Below are 24,057 nucleotides of genomic sequence, written 5' to 3' on the forward strand. Positions count from 1 at the left end.
TCACTTCTGCTACATCGTGTGAGCACTCAAATCCACCGGGAGGCCAATTGGAACTTGTCAGGACAGGTGAGGCCTCCCGTCGCGTTTCTTCGGCCATTCTTCCGCACCCTTCTTCGAGCCTAAAGAAGAAGGAACAACCTTGAATCGTACTCCAGGTCCCCGCTAGCAAAGGGGTTGAAAACAATAAACCGAAGACGCTACCATACATTGAAATGGTTGACCCGACCCCGCTTCTACCGTGGAGACCGGAGGAGTTCTCAAAAATCGAAATAGATCCAGATAGGAAGGCTGCAACAGAGAAGGCGGAGGTGGCACGCTCTACTTCGGATGTGGTGATATACTCGGATGCCTCGGGACGACAAGGCCATCTGGGAGCTGCAGTCGCTGCGATTGACGAGACGTAGCAGACAACTGACAGGGTACCAATCCAGGTTGGCAGTATGGGCCGATGGTCGGTTCATGCCGCAGAACTGATTGGGATCCTGTACGCCATCAACATCTTCAATCAAGTCGCTATCCGATGCTGGACAGCATCTCACTCACGGGTGAGATCCGCCACTTTCTTCAGCGACGGTATGTCAGCATTGCAAGCCATTCAGAACTCCGGAAACAAACCACTCACCGCTTCGCCAGAAGATATTGCTAGACGCATTCAATAATAATCCAGTAAGTTCTCCTTTCCATGGTCATTGTACCTTAACTATTTCCCTATACTAACTGCACGCTCAAAACCTCATGAGTCTCACATGGGCCAGTCAGCTGCCCTTGCTGCCCTCAGTTTTAGCTTTCAGATGCGAAAACAAGACCAGCCATGTCGCACGTATGAGTGTCGCTGCTGTTGATCTGCCGACACGGGCGTAGTTGGCGTAGTCCGCAACAAAGTCCGTACTGAGCAAGCCGCCATAGCGACTATGCAGTTCACCAGGAAGGTCCCAGTAAAAGAGGGTGATGAGGGGTGCGATACCGGCGGCAAGAAGGTCGTCAACAAATTTGGCATAGTACTTGAGGCGCTGTTCATTTACGGGAATCCTTTCGACCTCCCAGAGGGAAGACACGGGACATAAGCAGAGAAAAGGAACGTCAGCTTATGAGACTGTTAGATATAAGGACAGCGAACAAAGAATCCACCAGGATATGGAGAACCGATGTGCCATGGCCCTGCATTCTTTTAGCAGGACAATATCCTCATGGGGACGGATGTATGAGTGGCAATCCACGTCGCCGTTGGCTCCACCCGCGATCTTGCCGGGCTCTTTGCAAAAGATGTTCCAGATGGAAGGTCCGCGGCCATCTTCAACAACAGCACCTTCGATTTGGTAACTATTCATCACTACGGCGAATCTCGCGTGAGCAAATGCCCAATTAAGACGGACAGAGACATCGAGACAAGGAAGAACAGGGACACGCAATGCCTATCTAGCTGTTGCGAAACCCCAGAGAAGATCTGAGGGGAGATGATCTGGTGTTACAGAGCCCAATGATCCGGTTTATCTGTGTATTGGTGGCGAATTGCATGTTTGGGCGTAAAGCTTGATCTCGTGGGAGACACCAAAGAAAAGAAATTGTTGATACGCTAAACAAGGTATCTTATCTTCCTTTAACCGCACTTTGACCTCACTTTGACCTCATGCAGATTCGAAACCTTGCCGTTTACATCAACGCAAGCCCTCAGCGCTTGGAAACATTCTTTAACCTCCAAGCCGAAGAGCCAAAGTTGGTTCCAATTCAGGATGTAAGAACCCGCTAGAATTCCACATTCTTGATGCTTAGACGTGCAAAACGGCTTCATCCAACATTAGACCGTTTTTGCTCACAGTTCTGCTCGCAAATCGATCAAGCCCAGTTCACCCTCAGCTCAGAAGAGTGGCGACAGATTGAGTATCTGTTATCCATCACCCAGCCTTTTTTAAAGTTCACAAGCCTATTATCCCAAACCAAGGACGTCAGAAGAGGATAGATGTAAACAAAAAGGCGAATCTGATCCCTTTGGGGCGGTGGATGTTTTCTGGGTTTTTATCGGCTTGCGCGGCCACAGATGCGGATTCTGCATCAGTCCTGGCCTGTTTTTGCGAGCTATCGAAGGTTTGCCCAGTCTCACCGAATCCGCAGGTATACTGTAACTCCATCCCGACCGCATCAGTCTTGGCATCGACGGCAAACGGCGACGTCCTCGAGTCCATTTTCAGCACTAATTGGGTACGTTGACTGCGTAAGAAGTGTGGTAATCCCACGAGGGAAGAAGAAATTTTGTATTATGCGTGGAGTAGCGGATAACTTTGGAATTCCGTGGCTTTTATGTTGTATCGAAAGGACGAAGAAAATGGCGGCGCGGCGTTTGGGCCGTGCTCACAGACAGAAGTCCTCATCGTGCATAGACGGGACTAGCATTCCGGGTCCGAACCCTGCATTGAATTCTCAATTGTACTGTATTACGGCTTAGTAGGCAATATCCAAAGGTACGGAGGCCCTACCTCCTACTCGTTAAGGTACAGTTTTAAAGAACTTAGTGGAGGAGTCGACGCCGATAATGGAGTCCGAGAATTGGTGTCGGAGTACTAAGCCACATATAGATTAGTACTCCGACGGCACAGGCAACCCAACCTAGCCAGCTCGGAATGAAAAGGCTAACGTGGAAAGTGGATTTTCCACTTCGAGCGAGCTACGTAGGCTACGTATAGGCCATCAAATTTAATCCTCAATAGTGTGATAAATTTTTTTAATCCACCTCTGCATGCAAAGCCTTCCAATATTTGCACTATTCGTAGTCGAGCCTAGCCACCTCTCAACATGACCGATAGAATTCGTCGCAATGGCCAGCCTTCGTCGTGTGAGCCTTGCCGACGGTCCAAGCTTCGTTGCGATCATGCAAGGCCACATTGTACCCGTTGCGTACGCCGCAACTTTTCACGACAGTGTTATTATCACCCATCGCCGATGACACGGGTTACAGACTTATATACTGAAACGTTGCGGTAAGAAACACCCTCACCCTCTTTCACCTAGATATTGAGCTTCAATGAACGTAACGTTACCTCCTCAGCACACCTCAAAGCGCGAGACATATTGACACCGCCACTATTTCGCCTGTGTGCGCGTTATTACCGACGGCTGAAAACCCACTGGCTGAGAACCCGCCGGATGGAAATCCGCTGGCTGGCGACTATGACCGTGGGACTGGGCTGGTAACCATGCATAATTCTTTGATGCCGTTCGCAGACTCTAATGGCACGCAACCTCACCGCACGGTCGCGTACTTGACTCGGGCAAGCGTATTTACACCTAAACGCGCATATCCAGTGACGCCGGCTGCGATTGCAGAGGGCGTAGAAGTTCTGCGATCCCTCCTTGACTTCAATGCGGACTTCCATGAAATTGTCAGGGACCAGTACGAGAATGACGCAGCTGAACTATGTGGTTCACTTCTTTTCAAAGCAGCATGGCGAGCAACGCAAAGTACCTTACGATTCCTAGGGCCCAGACCCTCTTTGGATCAACTAACAAGCACAGCTCTTGCAATTCTTCAACAGAGTGCCTGTCCGCTCGAGCTGCCTATATCGGCTGAGAATGATGCTCTCGAGCTGGCTCTTTCTGGACATCATTTACGCTGGGAGACCATTGGCATGTGTTTCATACGCATTGGTTTATTCAGCGCAACTGTGAGGACCAATGCCCAATTCTTCCATGGTCATGGACAGTCAAAATTCGATCCTCAAAAGACCATGCTTATGGCGTTCAATGCTTGCATGCAAACCTGGACATTCTGCGATCAAATCGAGCAGACGAACGACTTAACATTGTGGCTATTGACATCGGCGTTAACCCTGGCCACTTGGTGCTTTGGGGACGATTCTTCTCGTGCTTGGCGCTTAATGGGTGACTTATCATCAGCTATAGCTGCTCTCGGCTTCCATAGAGGGTTCAGAGGCGGAGAATCAGGACCGCCATATTTGGTAGAGCTTCGCAAAAGAGTCATAGCTCTTGCCCATGAGCGTGACAAGGAGCTAGCAACCTTTGTTGGCCGGCCGCCCCATCTTAGTCGAAGGTATTATGCGGTGGATCTACCACTCGACCTGCCCGATTCAATTATTATAGGACCGCTTGAGCATTTCGAAGCCGCTAGAGCCAAACTTGACAACAACGGCTGGAGTGGAGATGTTATGGTTAATCCAGTTTCCCGTCTTCGAGCAATTCTACTACTGAGTATGATCCGCGAAGAGGTCTTGGAGCTATCACTTGGTCCACCCGTGCCGAATATCGCCCAACAAGCTAGGTGACTCGCAGCTCGTTCCGTACAATCAAAACCAAAGATTTAGATGTTGACTTTTTCCCTAGACAAATTTTATCGAAATTGACATCTACTTGGGAATCTATCCCGCACAAGCAATACGAACAGTCAATGTGTGACAAAATGCTACCAAGTGCTATCTGGGTGATCCTAGGTCCTCGGCTTGAATATCTTTATTCCAAGTTCCTCCTCCATAAGCTGCTCATTAGTCAAAACGAGGGTAATCGCGATAAGATGATCCAGACGTCGCATGAAATCCTTCATTTAGCGCTCTCACTTCTGAAGAAGAACGATGTGATAGCTACGCCAAATCTGGAGGGGTTGGTTAGTTGCGAAATTGTTCCTTACCCTAAACCAGAACTGATGTTAGAAATAGATGGTTTTTTATGCAATGCCATGTGCGAGCGTGCTTATCTTAGAGCTACTTCGACAAAATCGCCAGTCTCATCGGTCTACGACGCTCAATCGGTCGACTTTAATTCAAGACATAAGTGTGCTCATCTCGTGCTGTGACTCTCTAGCCATAGCGGGACAGAGCAACTATCAGATCTGCAAGCAAGCTCGGACGGTTTTCTCGCGATGCATAGACCAAATTTTGAATTCAACTGAGGTATCTTCTCACGGCTTGGCGTGCGAGCCTGGGGGAGAAGAAGGACGAGAACATTTCTCTTTAGGGTCGATGGATTTCGGTCTGACAGATCTTTATCCCCATGATCCGGAATGGTCCACGTGGCTCGAGTCTTTCGACTTATACGAAACATGATGATGACGTGGGTCACCTGGTCCTGAACTATTAGATAGATCAAATAGCTTCAATTCTCTTTCCCTCCTTATCTACTCCGCCTAAGTGCACACATCCAGCTAGTAGATTACTCAACACCTACACTAAACTTTCTTCCGGATACTGCAGCATTATGCTCACTTGAACCTCCGCACAGAAGACCTCGTACCGACAAAGACCACCATAGCCACAATTCTTTCGCTGGCGTCCGGTCGCGATGCCGAAACGTCATTCCAGCAGTCTTTTGCGGAACAAACTCCAGCCTCTGTCCACACGAAAACTGCTCGACAAGCTCGATACACCGATCAATCGCCATATGGGCGCATCGTGTGTACAGCGTCTCCTCGTTATCTGACGGCAAGATCGAGGGAACAACGATATCCAAGATGGCGCCCCCATCCAATTTAGGCGTTAGCTGATGTAAAGTCGCTACAACCTTATCGACGGCCCCATCGTACAGAGCAGAGAAAATGCAGTGATTCCCCTTGTAGTGTGGCAAATTCCCAATATGCATATTAATCATCAACCCGGCGCGTTCGTTCAGCTTCGGTCAATCAATTAATCAATCAATCAATCAACACTCTATTAGCCTGATGCAGCCTAACTAGTGGCGTAATGGCTATGCAGGCGCTTCCTCCGGCGGAAGCAAGAGTATTCCGAACGCCAGTCCCGCGCATGAAATAGTAGATACATAGGAAAACGGCGTATTGCCATATAAAATCAGCCTAAAAATCAGCCCAAGATAGTACCAAAACGCCCGCAATATCCTTAATCCCACGATAAATCTTTCAATTAGCCCTCACACTGGCCTGCTGCTTTCCCTATATCTCTATCTCCGCCTTCCTTTACCATCCTCATCCTCCTGCTCCGTCTCGATTCTTGGCGTTCGTCGTCGACTGGCGTGTTGATATGTTAGATGTATTCTTCCAAGACCTCTCGGTCGGCCTTGGGCTTAGCGTTCCTCCTACCTATCGTCTTTCCTCCCTACGTCTGCTAGTCTATCCTGGCTCGTTGTTCCGTCGCCTTCTTTTAGTAGTTCTAGCTCGATTTCGACGTACCGGAATTGCCCTAGAAGGCCTTTTTAAAGTATAAATTCGGCTACGTAGCGGGTAACCTACGAGTACGATATAATTATATCGTAATCCGTCGAATCTCTAAGATCAGTTACCCTAACCTTATTAAGGAAGGTTTTCCTTAGATTAGCGTATAACGGGTACTATATTAAGACGTATCTCGGTATTTAAGACCCTTCTCTATAGTAATACTAATCTAATTTAACTACCTTAATTTTAAATAAGAAATAATTTAGTGCGATTTATATAGAGCGTATCTAGATTAGAATCGAGGTATATAGCTTTGATAGAGATTTGAATAGCAGAAGTACCTTCTTATCTAGAGCCTTTACTAATCGCTAGTTCGGCTTACTAGTTATCTCCTTCGCCTACTCTTATACCTCTCTCTCTTTAATACGCTACTATATATAGCGCTTCGCGATCGATACTAGAAGGACACAATCGCTAGAGGACCTACTATACGCCGAATCACTAGTAGGTAGTTAATCCGCTCTGCTCTCTACTCCCTCTCTCGTATATCTCTAGAAGTGATGCTGTGTAGTTTGGATTGCATGAGAGACGCGCGTTAACAGCAACTATTCAAAACTTGATCTCTGAGGGCAATATCTATGCAGCAATGTCTGAAGGGGATTACTCATCTTGAATTTCGAAAGGCTCTCTATAAAGAGCTCTTTAAACAAGGCCAGGAGGAATCCCGACGGGCTGCAGAATCAAATAAAAGAAACCGAGATCTCTAAATTTCAAACGAACCAGCATGTGAAGGTGACCATATAGCTGTTCGAATTCAGCTTCAAAAATCCCGTTACTAGTGCAAAGCTCGAGGTGAAAGGCAAAGGCTCAAAACCAGCCTATCCCAAGGATATTTCAAACCTACTATACTTGCAAGGCTTGCAATGTTCCCTTATGCAGGCAGGATCTGAGGTCGTGTTGGGATGAATTTCATCATCTAAGGTTTCCTCTTGGAGAGCGAGATGTGAATTGTATCTGGAATTGTTTCTAGAATACAGATATCTTCCGGATTACTTTGCATAACTAGTTGCACGATAATACTCTAGTGCGTGGGATTAGACTATGCACATAGTAAATGCATCGTCGCTAACAGCAGAAATTCCCGCCGAAGGACCTTGATAGAGATGGTTGAGCGCTGCTTCCTCGTCGAGGTGGCATGTTATGCTTAGCACGGAGCACAGAGTCCTTGCCCTGGTATTCTCGCCACTATCACTGAAATTGGACCACAACCAACCACTAGGGCACGGTGATGTTCGTTCAGAAAATATTCTTTCGGATTACTCCACACTCTCCGGATGTTGAACAGGCAGGAAGCTATCATGAGATTGACGCTCGTGTTTCCGGTTTCGACCTGCTAGGCAAGTCATGCCAGACTCTCCAGAGTCGCAACACGTAACCATCTTGAGCAATCTTAGCTTCCCCGCCCCACACCACTTTCAACGAAGGGTTCCGATGGACATGTGGGTCCAACGCTTCAATCCTGCTCACCTCACAAGTCTGTCTCGACAGCATTTCCTATCCCGGTAACCCCTTTGAGCCCTCCAGCTGGAAGTGATGGCACTCAGTGGATGAAATCGAGCTAGTTTGTGGGGGCCGTTCGTTTGAGTTTTTGGGGTAAGTAAGCGATGCTTAGTGTCAATCAGCCACGTTACATCGGTGGTCCAGTAAGGATTTTAGGTACGAGAAGATGCCCCAGTTATGATCTTGTTTTGACTGCCAGAACCAGTGAAAATCTCTCGCGATTGGAGATTCAGGGGGAAGGTCCTCAAGTCCCAAGACTCCCAAGTCTGGCCGCGGACCGTCGACCCACCATCGGTCCTCATGGCCCTGTAGTGTCAAAACATCCACTCAGGCCTTCTCTCCAGCTGTGACTGAAGGAGCATCTCCTAACTGTCAGCAACCCCGAAGGGGCATGGGTTGGTGGGTCATTTGATACGGTTGGCACTGGTCTTGTTTGCCCTGCTTGAATCTGGGTTGAGGTTGCATTGCTCTCGTACGCGAGGAGCGGAACAGAGACTCAAGCCGCTAAATGGCCAGCTATTAAATGAAGCTGCGTCCACAGGGTGGTCGGGCATCCCAGCAAACAAGTACACCAGCGTGAATAACAAAAAGCGCACTTTTCAGTATGCGGCTCTCGACCTCTCTGATCTTTTGGGGAACTCTCCACACTACCTGGGGGAGCTCTTTAATTGACTTTTCGGCTGCTCGTGGTGATTCCCCGTCCATCCTAGGCATTCGTGACCTTGAGGGAGCGCGTGGTGTCACTGTTTCTTCTAACACAGCCGAACTCTACATCGAACTGGGCACCGATCCCTCCGGAGTTGCTGCGCTGCATTGCCATCGTATTGAGGGGTATATTCGCGCTGAATACCATGCCCTGTCCGGGCGCATGGAAGCTGATCAGACGTACTATATTGGGTACCAGTTTTCCCTGGCTGAGATTGAACAAAGCCTCATGATCTGGCAGTTGTATGTATCTATTGTTTATACCCATGGAAAACCAGGCTGGAGATGGCTGACTCAAGAAATTAGTAAAGAGTATGAGGCCAACAATGCGGCAGACGGTGGCGCCAACATTCCACTGTCCCTAGAAATCCAGAATGGCGTGCTCCACTTCCAATACCAGTCTTCATACAGTACCCCACGGGTTCCTCAGTGGTCCATCACTCCCAAGGCCAACACTACGTACTCAGTGGGAATCGTGATCAACACAGGCTCTCCAGGATGGGTAGAGCTGTATTGGCAGGGTCAGCAGCAGACTTTCACTACCTCTGGGACCACCAAGGTTCAAGCTACGACCTTCCCGGGGAGGACGGAGCCCAAGTTCGGCAGCTACCGTGGTGAGGTCGTAGGGATTGACACATATATCTACAGAATCCAGATTGGAACCACATTGAGTGACATCAGTGCTGCAGCCGGTTTGAGCTCATCGTCCAGCTCGACAGCCACAACCAGCAAAATCGCCATGACCAGCACGACCTCCACCAGTGGCGCGACGAGTACGACTACCTGCTCATGGGCTGGCCACTGCGAAGGTTATTAACCCCGTCCATGTGGATTATAAATACATATTGTGAGACTCGATCACTAACGTGGGTCTCTCTCAGGTGCTTCCTGCTCCACTGGCAATGACTGCTCAGATTCTCTGGTCTGCAACAACGGAATCTGTGGTCCGGTTTGTTCCTGGGCTGGACACTGTGCTGGTACGTCCCGTGGACTGATATCCTTCTGGACTACTTATTCAATCAATATATTTGAAACTAACGGCTTGTGTTTTCTCCCAGGTGCTTCTTGTACAACCGAAAATGATTGCTCTGATAACCTAGTTTGCAGCAATAGGAAATGTGCCAGCTCGTAGCTTCGAATCTCAATCGATGCGATATCGGGTAACTGAAGGAAATGACAGGCTCCAACTGGAAGGCCAAGAGTCTCAATCTACCTATGAATTTGCTCTGGTCATTAACTCATGATTTAATCACGCATGACAGACATGATGAGAGGAGGTAGGACGGACTACCATGATGAAACAGTTACTTATGGTTCATATTTCTACAGTTGGTGGTTGATTTTTGGACAAGGCTCAGTTAAATTGTTTGAGATGGTGCCTCTGAATTTTATGATAAGTGCAGAACAAAGATGATGAACCGCCACTACTCCGCAAGCCTGTTTTTGACTGTTATCAGTTATGACTAATAAATTGTTCTGCCTCACTGTAGAGTAAATTAATTTCAGCAAGGTAAAACTATCATTTGTCAACTTGGCAAACGTGGTCATTTCGAGATAGGATTTAAGACATTATCCAATTCAGCATTGATTTGCTGTTAGGATGCTGAATTCTATCTTATCTTATACAGTTGTATATAATTATTTTCGGGATACACATATGGGTTTTACGTTAACCAGTCGAAGTTGAAGTTAGCGAGTGTTGCCGCTCGATACCTTGATTATAGATTTCTTTTCATTTCATCTTCGGAAGATGCTCCCACAGATTATATCAGTATATGACTTCTGGGGGCCACTCAAATGCCTGGTACTCAGCCACCATGGTTCTGTTTAAAGTATTTATCTCTGCGTTATTTGGCTGTAGATTGGGATGGAGCATTGCTACAGCACATTTACGTACGAAACTGGTCTTTAGTGGGAGGGAAACCCTGCTCTGACGTTGGAGTACTGCGAAGAGTTGTACTCAAGCTGGTTCAAACTTTAGTCTAATATGCTGACACCCCTAAACGAAGTAAGAACCTAGTATCTATCCAATCCGTCAGCAACGCAATAAGAATGCAACTAACGCATCTATGCTTACCGTGCTAATAAGACTTTCGCAGGCTTCCCTATCGCCACTGCTCTCCCACCATATTCCTCCACCTAGGCCTCTCGATATGATATATTGTGCCTTCGCATAAGCGACTTGGGGAGTATCAGAGCTAACAATCATCCTTTTTTTTCTGAATCGTAACTGTAGCTCGTAACTGGCTGATCAAGAACCCTCACGTTCACACCTAACAGCCCCTCCTGGTGAAGTTGGATTATAGACCACAACGCACTAGGCTAGGTACGGATCTGTATTTTGGTGTAGTTGGGTAAACTAACTGGTGACGCTACCTCAACTATAATTTAAACTGCAAAATGGAATGGAGGGAGAGTGAATCGGGAAAGTGATGAATTGGTACCTTGCCCTGAGGGTATTTCAACAGCGCCTTTATCCAGTATTTACCATAATAACCATCAATTCGATCATTCCGTTGATTTCATGTCGAGACATGGAGCAGTAACTTACGGGCTTGACAGTTTGTTATTTAGGCATCTCACTCAAAAAACCCAACATCACTACTCCCGGCCCGTAGGGTTATGAATTAATTCATGGCATTGTAGGAAATTGGGATACTAGAGGCAGAGCAAGACATACGCAGGAGGATATTACCAACATAAAGTTCAATGAAACGCCACGCAATAAACAAATTAAAGAAATAAGAAAAAAGGACAGCTAGGATTTTCAATAGTATAGAGCTACTGAGTATAAACCTAGCCTTATTGTTGGAATATTAAACGGAGATAGACATAGTAGAACCGTTTATGGCTGCTTGTAAGCGATTAGCATTAACTTGGACTAAGGAGGCGGAAGAGGCGTCAAACGAATTCTCGTCCTAAGTTATAGCCTTCTTTCCGAGTTTGATTCTTCTTCGACATGACGATACTGGGATTTCTGTTTTCGATGCAATATCTCCGGGTCATCTTGTCCATCGGCGTGGAGGATTTCTTCATGCCGAGGATGATGATGAATTCAAGAAGATTCAAATTAAAGTATTATACATAATTTTTGCTCTAAATTGTAGGCTTTGCGTATAATCAAGAATTCGGCTGGTATACAACCCGAAGTATTATTCATCTATTCATGCAATGAATCCAGCTTTTCCTTCAAGATACTGCTCGCCCAAGGAGCTGGGGAAATTGACGTCCAAGAAGTTCTGGAAAAAAGTATCAAAATATCCCTCTTCCGCAGAGGACAGATCATACTTTTCAAAAAGATGATCTAGATCTTCAGAAAATGCAGGCGCCGAAAGACCCCCATCCGAAGAGCTGAGATTCTCTGATGTTCCAGACGGGTTCACGAAGACTCCTCTCCCGGCCCGTAGTTCCTCGTGGAAGTCTGCATTTTCACCGCTCAGTCTCTCGGCCCCCGTAGTGCTCTCGGGTTCGGGTTCATAATGTGCTGCTAATTTGTATTCTTGTTCCTCGACGAGCTGTTGATGTGTGTTTTCTAGCGCATGTTTGCCTAGTCGCATCACGACGGCTGCCAACCACCAGATGCTACTCAGTGATCTGAGACACCGATGGAATATCGCGAGGTTATCTTTTGCTACAAGTTGAGCACTAGAGAGCTTCGCTTCTTTCATATGGCAGTACGTAACTGAAAAGGCAAGGGAAAGAGAGTATGCAGACATTGATATTGGCAACAGCTCCTCGACTCGCCGGGTACGGTAAAGAGCCGCGATTGTTAGAATTGATTGGCTCTGGCGGATAGTGGAGATGCGGGAGGCAGAGCGGCCTTGTAAGTGTTGCGAACGCGTCGCCAGAATCAATATTGCGTGGTGGAAGAGTTCGAGGGAATCTTTTCGTACGGAATATGGTCAGTAAGGATCATTTGTATCACTGTTGGAGGTGAGCCTACCAAGCAATTCCGGTCTTGTATTCCAGCAGTCTGCACTCTTCACAAGTTCCTCGAATGTGGGAATATCAAGTTCTTGCTCGTCACTGGCATCCATAATTGGTCGATAAGAGACAATCACTTGCGTGAGATAATGTGCGAGAAGAAGCCAAAGACGGAACGGCGGTTCAAATGAAGGAATTATCTCAGTTACATCCTGACCGATGTCTCTTTCGTGGATTATCACTGGTCGTCCATGAATAGCACAATTCCAGCGGTCGAGGCTCCATAAACACCAAAACAGCTTCTTCAGCAGAGACGCCAATTCCCTTCCGGGGCGTTTCAAATGCAACCCGATCGTCTGGGCGTGATGAATTGCTTGAGCCAGACATAACGAGGAATTTTCTGAGCCGTTGGGACCCCATTCATGAAGCGATAACAGCGCTAGGATCTGGATAGTCGTGACTCGCTTTCCATCCTCCCTTTGGCGGATGTTCGAGAGAATGGCTTTATAGAGTCGCTGGCTGAACCTTTCCAGTGGGAGCAATATCTTGTCCGAATTGAGGTAGAGAAAGGGTGCTGCCTTCCGATCTTTGGCGGCAACGAGACAAATAGACTGTAAAAGTGGGAGAGATATCGTATCATCATCTATCTGTGAACGCGTTTCTTCTGCATCGATAAGTGGTAGGAGTGGGTGTATTTGACAGAAATAAATATCGACGAGTACTGCTTGGCTTGTCTTTGGAGGTAAGAGCTGGGCACTGCCCGTTGGGTGTGGATTGTCATTTTCAGCGTGAGTAGGCAGGCTATGCAATTCATCCAAGTAGGAGTCAATGCGATCATCTGGCAGCCAAGCACCCACATCGCCTCTTCTACCCTGACCTTGCTTCAGTCTTGACTGCGGGTCATCTAAGAGGGCCACAACAGGATTGGTGTCACAGGCAAAAGGACGAGAATTTGACTCCTCCGCGACAGGTCCCGTGTGAGAACTCGACGCTGTCGATATTATTGGAGATCTGATTGCTGGATGCTCAACTTCTAATGTAGACAAAGTATTATGCCTCTCGAAAGTGGATCGCGGTGGAGAGTTTGGGCTCTGTTGTGGCAGGCTTTCGGATTCAAATTCTGGACTATTTGATCGAGTCTTTGCCGATCCGTCGGAATTGGCCGATATATCGTGGAAACATCGTTTCTACCTGGAAGTTAGTGTGTTCTGTAGTCGAGGAATGCAGGGTACTGTGTATTGGTATACTTTTTTCCGGCGGCAGGGGGTACATGCTCGGCGTGAGTGTGTTCGTTTCACATTTCGACCATCTTGTCCAATTAGAAATGTCAACTGAGGCATTGATTTGACGATTCTTAGTAACACGGCGGCTTTCAAGTTGGCAGATGGCGGATTAGGACGGAGAATTTTGAAAAGAGCAAGTTCTTGTGGCAAGGCGGCTACTTGCCCAAGATGGAAAGCCATTTCCGGCGATCCGAATACGTGGCAAAAATACAGAAAGAATCCTTGGCACAACCATGTTTCTGAAAACTCAATCCACTTTTTAATCCGTAATTGAATGGGATGGTGTGCAGTACATATGATGCGGCATAGCCCACGTAGAATACATACGTTGATAAAAAGATGGGCTGAAATTGCAAGTTTTACAATATATACAGTAGTTCACAAATCCTAGTATCGACACACCCCGCACCCAGGTTCAGTCTAGGTCAAGGCCCCACTCCCGTTGACGCATTTCCGAAGTGGACTTTCAATGTACACACTGTGGCCTTTAATACGACCGCGCATTTGATGATGCCTCACGTATTGATTACTACCGGAGAGAGCGTCCCAGTATCTTTTTTAGTGACGATGGTGAGATGACATAATTGTACTTTCCAACGGGTGTACAGGACGTCAATTATTCCGCGACTTACTCATTAATGAAGTCAATCGGACCTGCAAAGTCTGGCTAGTAAGGCTTATCAATCGTCACTGGATACTCGGTCCTTTCGATCGTATTTCTAGAAAACTAAATAAATTAGAACGTTGATTTCTTCACACCCTCCACTGCCATCTGGGCTTTAAGAACTTCGGCCACATCTTGGTTGTGCCGTGAATAGGCCGCATTCAACGCATTGCCACAGAATCCGCCCTCAATATTTACATCTGCTCCATGTTCTAACAGCAGTTGAACAATTCTCAGATGGCCCCCTCGTGCAGCCGCTTGAAGTGCCGTATGATAATAACCACTGGTAGCGTTGACATTTGCTCCTCGATCGAGGAGTTTCATTACAAGTTCATCTCGGCCATATCGAGATGCCGCTTGGAGAGCTGTGCCAAACTGGCCCTCCACAACATTGATATCGGCACCTAGTTCAATGAGTTCCAAAGCCGCTTCTGGCCATCCCCTTGCTGCAGCGGCTTGAAGTGCACACCCGTAGTAACCTCCTGTGATATTGATATCTGCGCCATAGGTAAGAAGCAGATGAAAGATGTCAGTTCTTCTTTCCACGCAAGCCGTTTGTAAAGGCGTGTTGAAAACCCCTGCTTGAATGTTCACATCGGAGCCATTTTCTAGTAAAATGCGGACAACATCGTTGTGACCAAAGAATGAAGCACCTGAAAGAGGTGAGCCGTATTGACCCCCGATATAATCGACATCGGGATCCTGAGAAAGAAGCGTTTGGACAACGGAGGACAGTCCCAACTTCGAGGCATAATATAGTGCATTTCCAGGGCGGACTGTTTCCTCGCCTAACCCGTAAAGGGATATCCAATGCTGAAAGGTAGAATTATTTTGATCCAAGAGGCGGAGTATCATTGGTTCAATCTTGGCCTGGTGCTCTGAAGGGAGAAGGCGTGCATGAGTAGACCATTCGCATGCGGAATACTCCAATAATGGGTAGTCAACGACAAGTTGCTCATATAATGTGAGATGTTCAGCCAACGTTGAGGTGGAAGACAATGTAGATGAGTGAAGGGATTCTGGCTCAGTCTCGATTGGTATTACGGGTTGATCAAATGACAGAAGATAGGTTAGACACCGCTGTGCAATGGCAAGATGTGCCTCGGAATCCCGTATAGCGAAATAACGTGCGGGCCCCCCACGCATTCTCTCTGAAATCAAAAATTCTCGTACGGAATAATGGGAGAGTTGAACCCAGTCCCCGTGCAGTTTCTCCGAGGCTAAAAAATCTCGAACGGAATAGTGTGACAGTTCGAGATTTTTTGGTGAGTGGGTGATCAGGCTAGAGCAGACTACTAAAAGATCTTTAGGGTCGAAAAGTCTGTCGATGTCGCTGAAGATACTAGCTCCCGGTTTGATGGCCACAATTTCAGACAACTCCGCCAAGTCAACAGGACGAGAAGAGACCATCAAAAACTGCAATGCAGTGAGAGCAACGAGGCGAACTTCTTCGTCTATTCTACAAAGAATGCGCTCATATGTTTCGTCTAAACTTTGAGGGAGTGATCGAAGCGTCTTTCGCACTGCAGACGGAGTTAAACAGGAGCGTAAAGCATCGAGCTGACATGCTGCCCATCGAAACCTGTATGAACCGGTCAGTACAGAAGTGGTGGCACGGTTGATTTGTTAACCAAAACGTACATTCCATTGGCACCGGCCGTTAAGGCCTCTTCAATCTCTCTCTTCATACCCACAGGGCGCTTAGACAGCACGGGATCATTCAACAGGACTCGGTGAACTAGTCTTCGAATATCATCATGTACTTGTGGGCCATGCAATGCTATGCTCTGAGTAGCCAGAGGTGAGAGGCTAGTCTCAATTTGCTGTTCCTTGCGGCTGGAAATCAAGGCGTTCACAGACCATCCTTTGCCGCCCTGGATCTTCGAAATAAGTTCTAAAATCTTCTCTTGCTCCCGAGTTTCGTCTAAAGCATCAAGAATAATGTATGTCGTTCCAGAGTGTTGCTTAAGAAGCATAATGAGTGTTTCTATGAGCTTTTCTGGAGTTGGATCTTGGCCTTTCCTTCCTCGGTCTTCATAAAGTTCGACAATCTCTGTTGGAATGACTGTACTTTGCTGACAAAATTGAGCAAGAGCAGATTTGACAAAGCCATCTAACGTTTGACGTTTTTGATACTTGAAGTCAAAGTAGTAATAGATGCAGATAGATCTTGGATCTTTGTTGCTGGCACAAAAAGCCTGGACATGCTCGATGATGGTCGAGCAATGCACTGAAAATGGTCAGAGGCTTCTCAGAAGTCCCATGTGGGAAATGATCAAAACGTACCGGTCTTTCCCGAACCAGGAATGCCGTAGAGCCACATTAGCTCCATTTTACCATTCAGCCAAATATCATAAGGATCGGAGGCAAGAAGCCATTCTCCAGTCCCCTGTTCATGCTTACTGCGAGTATTATAGTGGGTATCAGTGACATCCACAGATGACAGCCAGTCAATTGCCTGACTTTGATGATTTACTGGACGGGTTAGGCAGAGCTTTCTCACGGGTGGTTAAGTACGAACCGTCCTGTTTCAACCGTAAGGTCTGAAACTCTTCATGAATCTCTTTCGTCTCCTGTCGGATTTCCTTTGCAATTGCACTAGGCTCAAACATTAGAAACACACCCACAGAGTCAAGATTTTTCTCAAAAGAGGGACTGTATTCACTCTTGTGCCGTCAAAGGGACCTTGGTGAGCAATACTTACAGATGATCTACAGCTAGAGCTCCAGCCAGCAAACCCCTGGCAACGCGTGCAGTTTTCAACATATTCCGTGTCTCTTCAATTCTCCAAGGCCAAGTGAGCTTTTTCTTCAGTCGCCTGAGCTCGCCCTCCTTTCTCACTTCACGGCTCAGACGACCTTCCACTTTTGTGAGAAGATCTTCCAACATTGGTATCGGACCATTTTCGGTCATCATGTTGCGCAGGCACTCATTCCATCCTTCATTTACATCGGCTAAATCTGCAATACTTGAAAGAAGCGAGCGGGTTGTGCCGATTTCAATCACCAGGCAACGAATTTCGTTTGACGCGGAGGCTACTGCCGAAAGCAGCTTAATGACAGCTCCCGAAACCTGTAACAGGGCAACAACGCTGGCACTGATGCTGAGAGGGTCCATCTTCGAACAGGTTCCCTAGGCATCGGTCCTGGGTTTGTAGCAAAATTAAGCCCGGGATGTTGTGGTTGTGCCTGAAACATCTTGGTAGAGGCGGGGTCGCGGGGTACGAGGCTGTGCACTAACAAGGATCGCCCACTAAGAGTATCCAAACGAATTAAGACCGTAAGACTCCTAATCAGAACGTCGAAGTCTGAAATCTTTCTCAAATCATCATTATTATCATCATGCATTCAAAGAAAATCATGTTTTACAAATAGCCGTCAAAGAAATACTCATATTGTGCAGCAGGTATCGTAGAGAGGGGGATCGCAATCAGGAGCATCAAAAAAGGTCGAGGAATTGAGTGCCTGTCCACATCGAATCTGAATTGAATTCAGCACAGATGGGACGCCAGAATAATCAGGAGGGAAATCCATGAGCATTCGGTCAGAATTGTGATGACCGTAAGAAGGCGGAGGGTTCCCATGATTTTGCAAGCTCCTGAAGTCCTGGCGATGAACAACCCCGTCCTCTCCGATCAAAGCAGAAGTCATATAAATGCTGAACGGAATATTCTCTTCAATCTAAATAGAATTTAGCCTCGTCAGATGGCCATTTCACTAAAAAACTCCCCAAGGGCATACCTTGGATAATATCTTCCCACCGGGGCTTTGAAATTCAGCTGTCACAATCAGTGTGTGGGCAATTTTGATTGACTTTGTTGATACTGTCTGTGAACAGGTATTGAATTCACAAGGGAGTTGAATAGTCTTGTTAAGATTCCATTCAAGGGGCGCTGAGTTAGTGTCCGAAGATGCGGTCGGTTCCGAGAGATCATAGGTTTCTGTGAAAATATTATGGTTTCTTGTTGAAGTGACGTTCAATATGTTGTGCATCGCAGTCTCTGCAGCCGTGGCGGCGATTTTGAGTCGATGTTTCTCAGATACTGATATTGTGACACTGCTGAGTCTCAGGTCCTTTCTCAGAGGGGCAAACCAGCATTCCACGGGAAAACTGCAACCGAAAGGGATATTGGTATCTGGAATAGAAACACAGTATTGCATACCGTCATCGGTTTGGCATTGAACAACCTGCAATTGGTTATTAACAAGATTCTCTGATATCGTTTCGTATAGCCAATCATACCGTTCGGGGGAATGGTTGTGGATGGTTGATCTCAAGGATAGGCGAATTGTATATGCGAACAGGCTTCGAAACAATAAAGTCGCTTTTGAATCGACGAGAAAGAAGTATCTGCACGTTATACGAGTGATAGCTGTTCCTGATACCAGTCACAGTATCCATCATCTCGCATGGTAACGGAATGCCGAACGAAAATTCATAGTTCCCTGCTGGCATTTGGAATGATTGGAGCGTTTTTGATGATGCCAATGCTTGATCTCTTTCGAAGGTAATGACTTCTCGGTCATTTCGAATAAGATAATCATCTCGAGGACTGATATAGCTGATTTTAGCTTGTATTCGAGGCAAATTTTGCCTTGTAGGTCTTCTTACACTCGTAGCAACCCTATCAGCCTAACCCGAATTCCTTTCAACCATATTGCCTTGGAGAGGCGAAGACAAAACCGACCGGTGATGGTACAAGGCGACTCTTCGTTTAATAAACCACGAGTGAACACGCATGGTTTATCCAGCCTAAGCGACCATAATGTCAACATATTGATCCAAACAGGAAGGTTGTAAAATTTAGTCGAACTGCCGTACTTAAGTTCGTAGTCCTCGATGTCGTGTGTGAACATTGTCAGTATCCCGACCTGGTGTTGGCATATGAAATATCGTATGTACGGATTAAATGTGATCTTTTGAAGACCAAAGGTTTTATATACGCCGCGGCCGTTACATCACCCTGTCGAGGTCAGGCGCCTGCAAAAGGCGGACCTTCCTAAAACAGGTCGGATCTCGGAGCCAAGGCTTTGCGACCTTGGGCGGCACTAACACTAATATTGTTATGACTAGTTTTCGAATCAATTTGAAAAGCGATTTGTAATGCACTACTTGGCAATAAATCATACCTGCAAGTGATCTATTATAGAGATTTCATAGACAGACATAGAAACCAGCACGAGGGGGATCAGCCGGTAACCTGTGGAGTAGATTTGGGAGCCACAGCAGCGCACGACTGAACCATACTCGGCAATTTTCCGACACCACATTTGACGGGATGTTTGACAATAGCAACGCGTTTAATACATATTGACTGCATTGGAATATGAAAACGATGTCCAGGGGAATTAAAGGGCCGAATTTATCAAAATTCACGAAGCGTATGAAGGAAGTGTGCGAAAAAGGTTTCCTAGCTAAAACTCGTCTTTGCTTACTAATATACCTATAAAACGAGCGGAACCATTCTCCCATAATTCCACTACGCATCTATGCCTTCTTATTCCAGCGCTAGATATACCCGATCGCTCGTATATTTACCCCCCGAAGGGCGTGTATTGCCTTTACTGTCCTAATTAACCATAAAGGTAGTCTATCCAAACCAGTAGTATTCGTCGCTACTACTATAGAGATTCGGGTTTTATCCTTCTTCTAACTAGCCTAGCTATCAGTTAATAGGACACCGTTTAGCATACGACGCTAGTAAAGCCCAGTTTCGTCTATATTATAGATATCCTAAGGCTAATATTGGTCGTAGATCGCCTAGATAGGTTTGACCTCGTCATGTATTAAGGCTAGGACCGATACAGATTCGCTATAGAAGGTATGATACTGGAGGGAATGACGTTGTTTAAACCGGGTAAGCTAACTATCGGAGAAGAGCGGCACAGGAAGCCTAGTATATTCTAGTATTTTCTTCTAGTATTAGATAGCTTTAAGCCGAAGTAGTGGCCCTATAATCAGAAAGCTAGCATCCTGGTGTCGTTGCTGCTATTCGAATAGCTTTTCGTCTAATATAGGCTAATACTATAATAATTATCCTCTCTCTAATTTCGCTTATCCCTAAGTATAACGAATATAGAAGATTGGCAGCCTATAACGAACTAGCAAATACGAGGTTTGCTTGGAAGGCCTTCCGAAAGGGGAAGTTCCCTAGGAGAGTACAAAGGCCTACTTTCTACCACGTATCTCCTTGTGAGCAAGCGATGCTGCGCAGGTTAGGTAGAGAGGAAGTAAGATTAATTGATCTTCTTCCTTTAATTGAATAGGAAGGATAAAATCAATTCGGCTTAGAATCATAAAGATGAAATGAGACAAAGTAAGGTAGGACTGAAGCTTGGTTAATTGTATTGAATCTTGCTTGTATGTTATGAACATAATTATTATCTTGGTAGAGAAAGCAGGGCATATTTATAATCAACTTGTCTCTTGCATGTGATCGTTCTAGATGATGCATGATGATCTCATGTAGACAGATCTAGATGCATAGTGATCTTATGCAGTAGCTGTTTGATCGGTGGTTGCTTGATTGTACGATGTCATTGACTGTAGTGATGATGTAGATCGTATACTGTTGTATACGTCTTACTTGATGTCATTGACCACAGTGATGATGGTATAGCATAAAGCTTATAGAGATTCAGCTATCTTGTATAGGCCTTATGGATCTGGCTTGATATGCTGCATGACGGTTTAGGCATCTTGCCCTATATTTCACACCGAATATCTCACCCCCCCCCCCCCCGTAATCTTTATACTATAGTGCAGATAGTAGTAGAGTATAGAGATTAGTATAGAGTAGATAGGATCGATATATATATATACTGCTATAAGATAGCTAGATATATATCTTCCTAAATCTCGATCTCTCGGAGGTTAGCTAGATTCTTTAGGTCCTCAAATATTTCTCTTCTGACGTTTTTTGTCAGGAAATCTGCTAATTGCAGTTTAGTGGGGACGTATTGAACATCGACCCTTTCTTGTTTGACCTGATCTCTGATATAGTGATATTGTATATTAATATGCTTCGTCCTTTTGTGAAATTCAGGGTTTTCGGCTAGCTTAATAGCTGCCTTATTATCTACTAATATAGTAGGCTTGCTAGGCGTATAGCCTAGGCCTAATCTATCGTTTAGATAGTTAAACAGGTTAGCTAGATAGATAGCTTCCCGTATAGCTTCTTTTATAGCTATATATTCGGCCTCGTAGGTAGATAGAGCTACTGATTTTTGTAGCATCGAATTCCAGCTCACTATATTATTAGTGGCTAGATCTCTAGATAGGCTAAATATATAGCTAGTAGTAGATTTTCTAATATCGATATCGCCTGACTAATCAGTATTAGAGTAGCCTTTTATATATAGGTTATTCCCTGTCTAATCGTAGTGTAGACCTAGATTTAGCCGATATTGTAGATATTGCTATATCTTCTTTAATTCGGAGATATGTGATTGGTTAGGATTGCTTATATATCTTGAGTAATAGGCAACTAGATAGGCTATATCAGGGCTAGTCTTTAGGCTGGTATATAGTAATAAGCTAATCTCTTTTTGATAGAGATTAATAGTTTGCTCTAAAGCTTTTGATTGATTTTTTCTTAGGTAGATCCCTGCTTTACCCGGCGTTTTCTTTGGCCGTTTGCTGTCACGGGCCAGTGCCCGATGTTGGTTATGTGTATCACGGGACCTTGGTATGTTAACGTGGAGAACGCGCAGGATAAACTTCCCCTCCTTAAGCTTTTTGTAAACAGCATGTTGGCCTAGTTAGATTGAATTAAGTCTTGCTTTAGCCCTTCACATACAAAAAGCTTCCTTCTATACCTAGAAGTATTATTAGTTATTAGAAAGCCCTAGGAAAACAACCTAGGCACTTATTAGAAATACTCCTGAATCCCTAGCGATTTAGTGACGAACACATATCGGAACGGAATCCTCGCGTATAGATCTCTTAGCGCTCGAGACGTATTAGAAAGCCCTAGAAGATCTTAATTCCTAGGTATACTAGAATATTGGACGAAAAGCGACCGAAGCACTACCGGCACGCTATATAACCCCTAGGCGCTATGCAGCACTAGGAATCGACGAGCCCTCCCGGGTAGGCGCAAACGCTATTATAGTAGATAGTATAGACCTAGGCTATACAGAACGAAGAAAGGGAGTAGCGTTACTAGCAAGATACTGCTTAAGAGGAGCGGATACGTCGCCTCGAGGTAATACTAGAGTATCAGGCCTTACTAGCCGTAACGACAACTACGACGAACGAAGGGCAGGCGACACCTGTACGATTAGCTACCGAATCGGTGCCGATTCCCCTACGAACAGAGATTATTTACCGACCGAAACTACGTCTCCCGGACCTAAAACTATTCGGTAGAAGTACGAGCGATTAGCTAACCTAGCGTATTTCGATCGAGAATAAGCTTAGCGTAGATAGCGAAGCTATCGGTTCCCCCTAGGATTAATTTATGTACGTATTCTCTAGACTAGAGAAGCTTGCCTAGAAGAATACCGGAACCTTCGTGAAACTCTGCCGGAATACTAGCGAACCGTAAGCCTTACTCGACTATCTTGAGAATATCTACGGAGACCCGAATATTAAAGTACGCGTAGCAAGACGACTCTACTAGATTCGATAACTAGAGGATATAAGCTTTTCTAGGTTCCTTCCGAGACTAGAAAAGGAATTCGCTAATACAGACGCTCTTAAATAGCACGACGAGGCAAAAAGGTAGATCCTTCTTAGCGTGCTTAATAAAACTATAACGAATACGTTAATAAGTCGAGGTATCCCTACTACCTCGTCGGACCTGATCTCCCGGCTTCACGAGATTAGCTCGGATATAGATACCCTTAATATTAATAAAGAGGAACGAATACGTCGTCTGCGCTTGCCTAGATAAAATAGCGACGAAATAGATTAGACACCGACCGTGTTAGTAAACTATACCGAGCTATACACGAAATACCGCCGACCTAAAAGCAGAACGCCGAGATAAGCTTAATAGGTTAGTTAGGACGAGATAGATCGGCGACGTGCTAAAGGGAAATACCTACGATATAGAAGATCGGGATACCTTATCGCGAGGTACGCGCTTCTACTAGCCTAGCGGCCGAATAGTATACGCGTTACTACTAGCTCGAGTAAGAAAGGATAGGAGCGTATAGTTAAGGTAAAGAAATCGAAGCCTATAAGCGACCGAGATTTAGTAATAATAGCTTCTAATAATAAGGATATAACTACCGAGGATAAATCGGGAAAAGAGTAGCTCCTGTTCTAAGCCGCGAGTAGGAGTAAAAGGGGGTCGAAAAGCTACTAGAACGTAAGATATTACTATTTATAGTCGATGCTAGAGTAAATAGAACCTAATTTATATAAGCCCTCGTCGATAGCGGTTACTACTACTATATAATAGTAAACGAGTCTCTAGTCTAGTTGCTCGACCTCCCGCGTATTAAGATACGGCTACGAGTCCTTAACAGGGTAGTACCGAATTAGTACCGAATTACCTATATTACCTATTTCGACCTCGACGTCTACAGCTAGTAATAAGGCCACGTATTTGCGTATATTATCGGACCCTAAAGCGATAGTATAATACTCGGGGACCTATAGCTATACGACGTAAACAGACGATATTTAGCAAGGAAAGGATACCTAGACATCTTTATAAGGTCTAGGGAGTAGATAAGATATTAGAACCGCGTAGATCGTACTATTAGGCTATCGGATATAGATAGAGCTATAAAGAATTCTATGATATCATAGAATCTTATGGAAAACAAGATCATCATAATGAAATCACCACTATATTGCTA

The 24,057-nt window shown here is 45.6% G+C and overlaps 6 protein-coding genes across 6 annotated transcripts; 2 read left to right on the plus strand and 4 right to left on the minus strand.

Annotated features, from left to right (window-relative positions):
* Positions 1-755: 755 nt before the first annotated feature.
* N7458_011591 (uncharacterized protein) lies at positions 756-1,328 on the minus strand (the record flags this gene model as incomplete). Its single annotated transcript, XM_056914973.1, has 2 exons — positions 756-1,010; positions 1,179-1,328. 2 exons carry the CDS (start codon positions 1,326-1,328, stop codon positions 756-758), a joined length of 405 nt encoding a protein of 134 aa, XP_056759727.1.
* Positions 1,329-2,787: 1,459 nt separating this feature from the next.
* On the plus strand, positions 2,788-5,048 carry N7458_011592 (uncharacterized protein; the record flags this gene model as incomplete). Its single annotated transcript, XM_056914974.1, is given in 4 exon segments — positions 2,788-2,972; positions 3,041-4,270; positions 4,282-4,609; positions 4,662-5,048. 4 exon segments carry the CDS (start codon positions 2,788-2,790, stop codon positions 5,046-5,048), a joined length of 2,130 nt encoding a protein of 709 aa, XP_056759728.1.
* Positions 5,049-8,273: 3,225 nt separating this feature from the next.
* Positions 8,274-9,191, plus strand: N7458_011593 (uncharacterized protein; the record flags this gene model as incomplete). The annotated part of the gene is made up of 1 exon (XM_056914975.1): positions 8,274-9,191. One exon carries the CDS (start codon positions 8,274-8,276, stop codon positions 9,189-9,191), a length of 918 nt encoding a protein of 305 aa, XP_056759729.1.
* A 2,347-nt stretch (positions 9,192-11,538) lies between these two features.
* Positions 11,539-12,411, minus strand: N7458_011594 (uncharacterized protein; the record flags this gene model as incomplete). Its single annotated transcript, XM_056914976.1, has 2 exons — positions 11,539-12,257; positions 12,318-12,411. 2 exons carry the CDS (start codon positions 12,409-12,411, stop codon positions 11,539-11,541), a joined length of 813 nt encoding a protein of 270 aa, XP_056759730.1.
* A 1,906-nt stretch (positions 12,412-14,317) lies between these two features.
* N7458_011595 (ankyrin repeat domain-containing protein) lies at positions 14,318-17,362 on the minus strand (the record flags this gene model as incomplete). The annotated part of the gene is made up of 5 exons (XM_056914977.1): positions 14,318-15,827; positions 15,887-16,475; positions 16,532-16,720; positions 16,767-16,843; positions 16,950-17,362. The coding sequence occupies 5 exons, from the start codon at positions 17,360-17,362 to the stop codon at positions 14,318-14,320; spliced, it is 2,778 nt and encodes a 925-aa protein (XP_056759731.1).
* Positions 17,363-17,634: 272 nt separating this feature from the next.
* Positions 17,635-18,796, minus strand: N7458_011596 (uncharacterized protein; the record flags this gene model as incomplete). The annotated part of the gene is made up of 3 exons (XM_056914978.1): positions 17,635-17,925; positions 17,986-18,432; positions 18,488-18,796. Coding segments are annotated over 3 exons (1,047 nt in total), but the record flags the coding sequence as incomplete, so codon positions are not given.
* Between the last annotated feature and the right edge of the window lie 5,261 nt (positions 18,797-24,057).

Source organism: Penicillium daleae, assembly GCF_028827525.1.
Source record: "Penicillium daleae strain IBT 16125 chromosome Unknown utg000009l_segment0_segment0, whole genome shotgun sequence".
Lineage (NCBI taxonomy): Eukaryota > Fungi > Ascomycota > Eurotiomycetes > Eurotiales > Aspergillaceae > Penicillium > Penicillium daleae.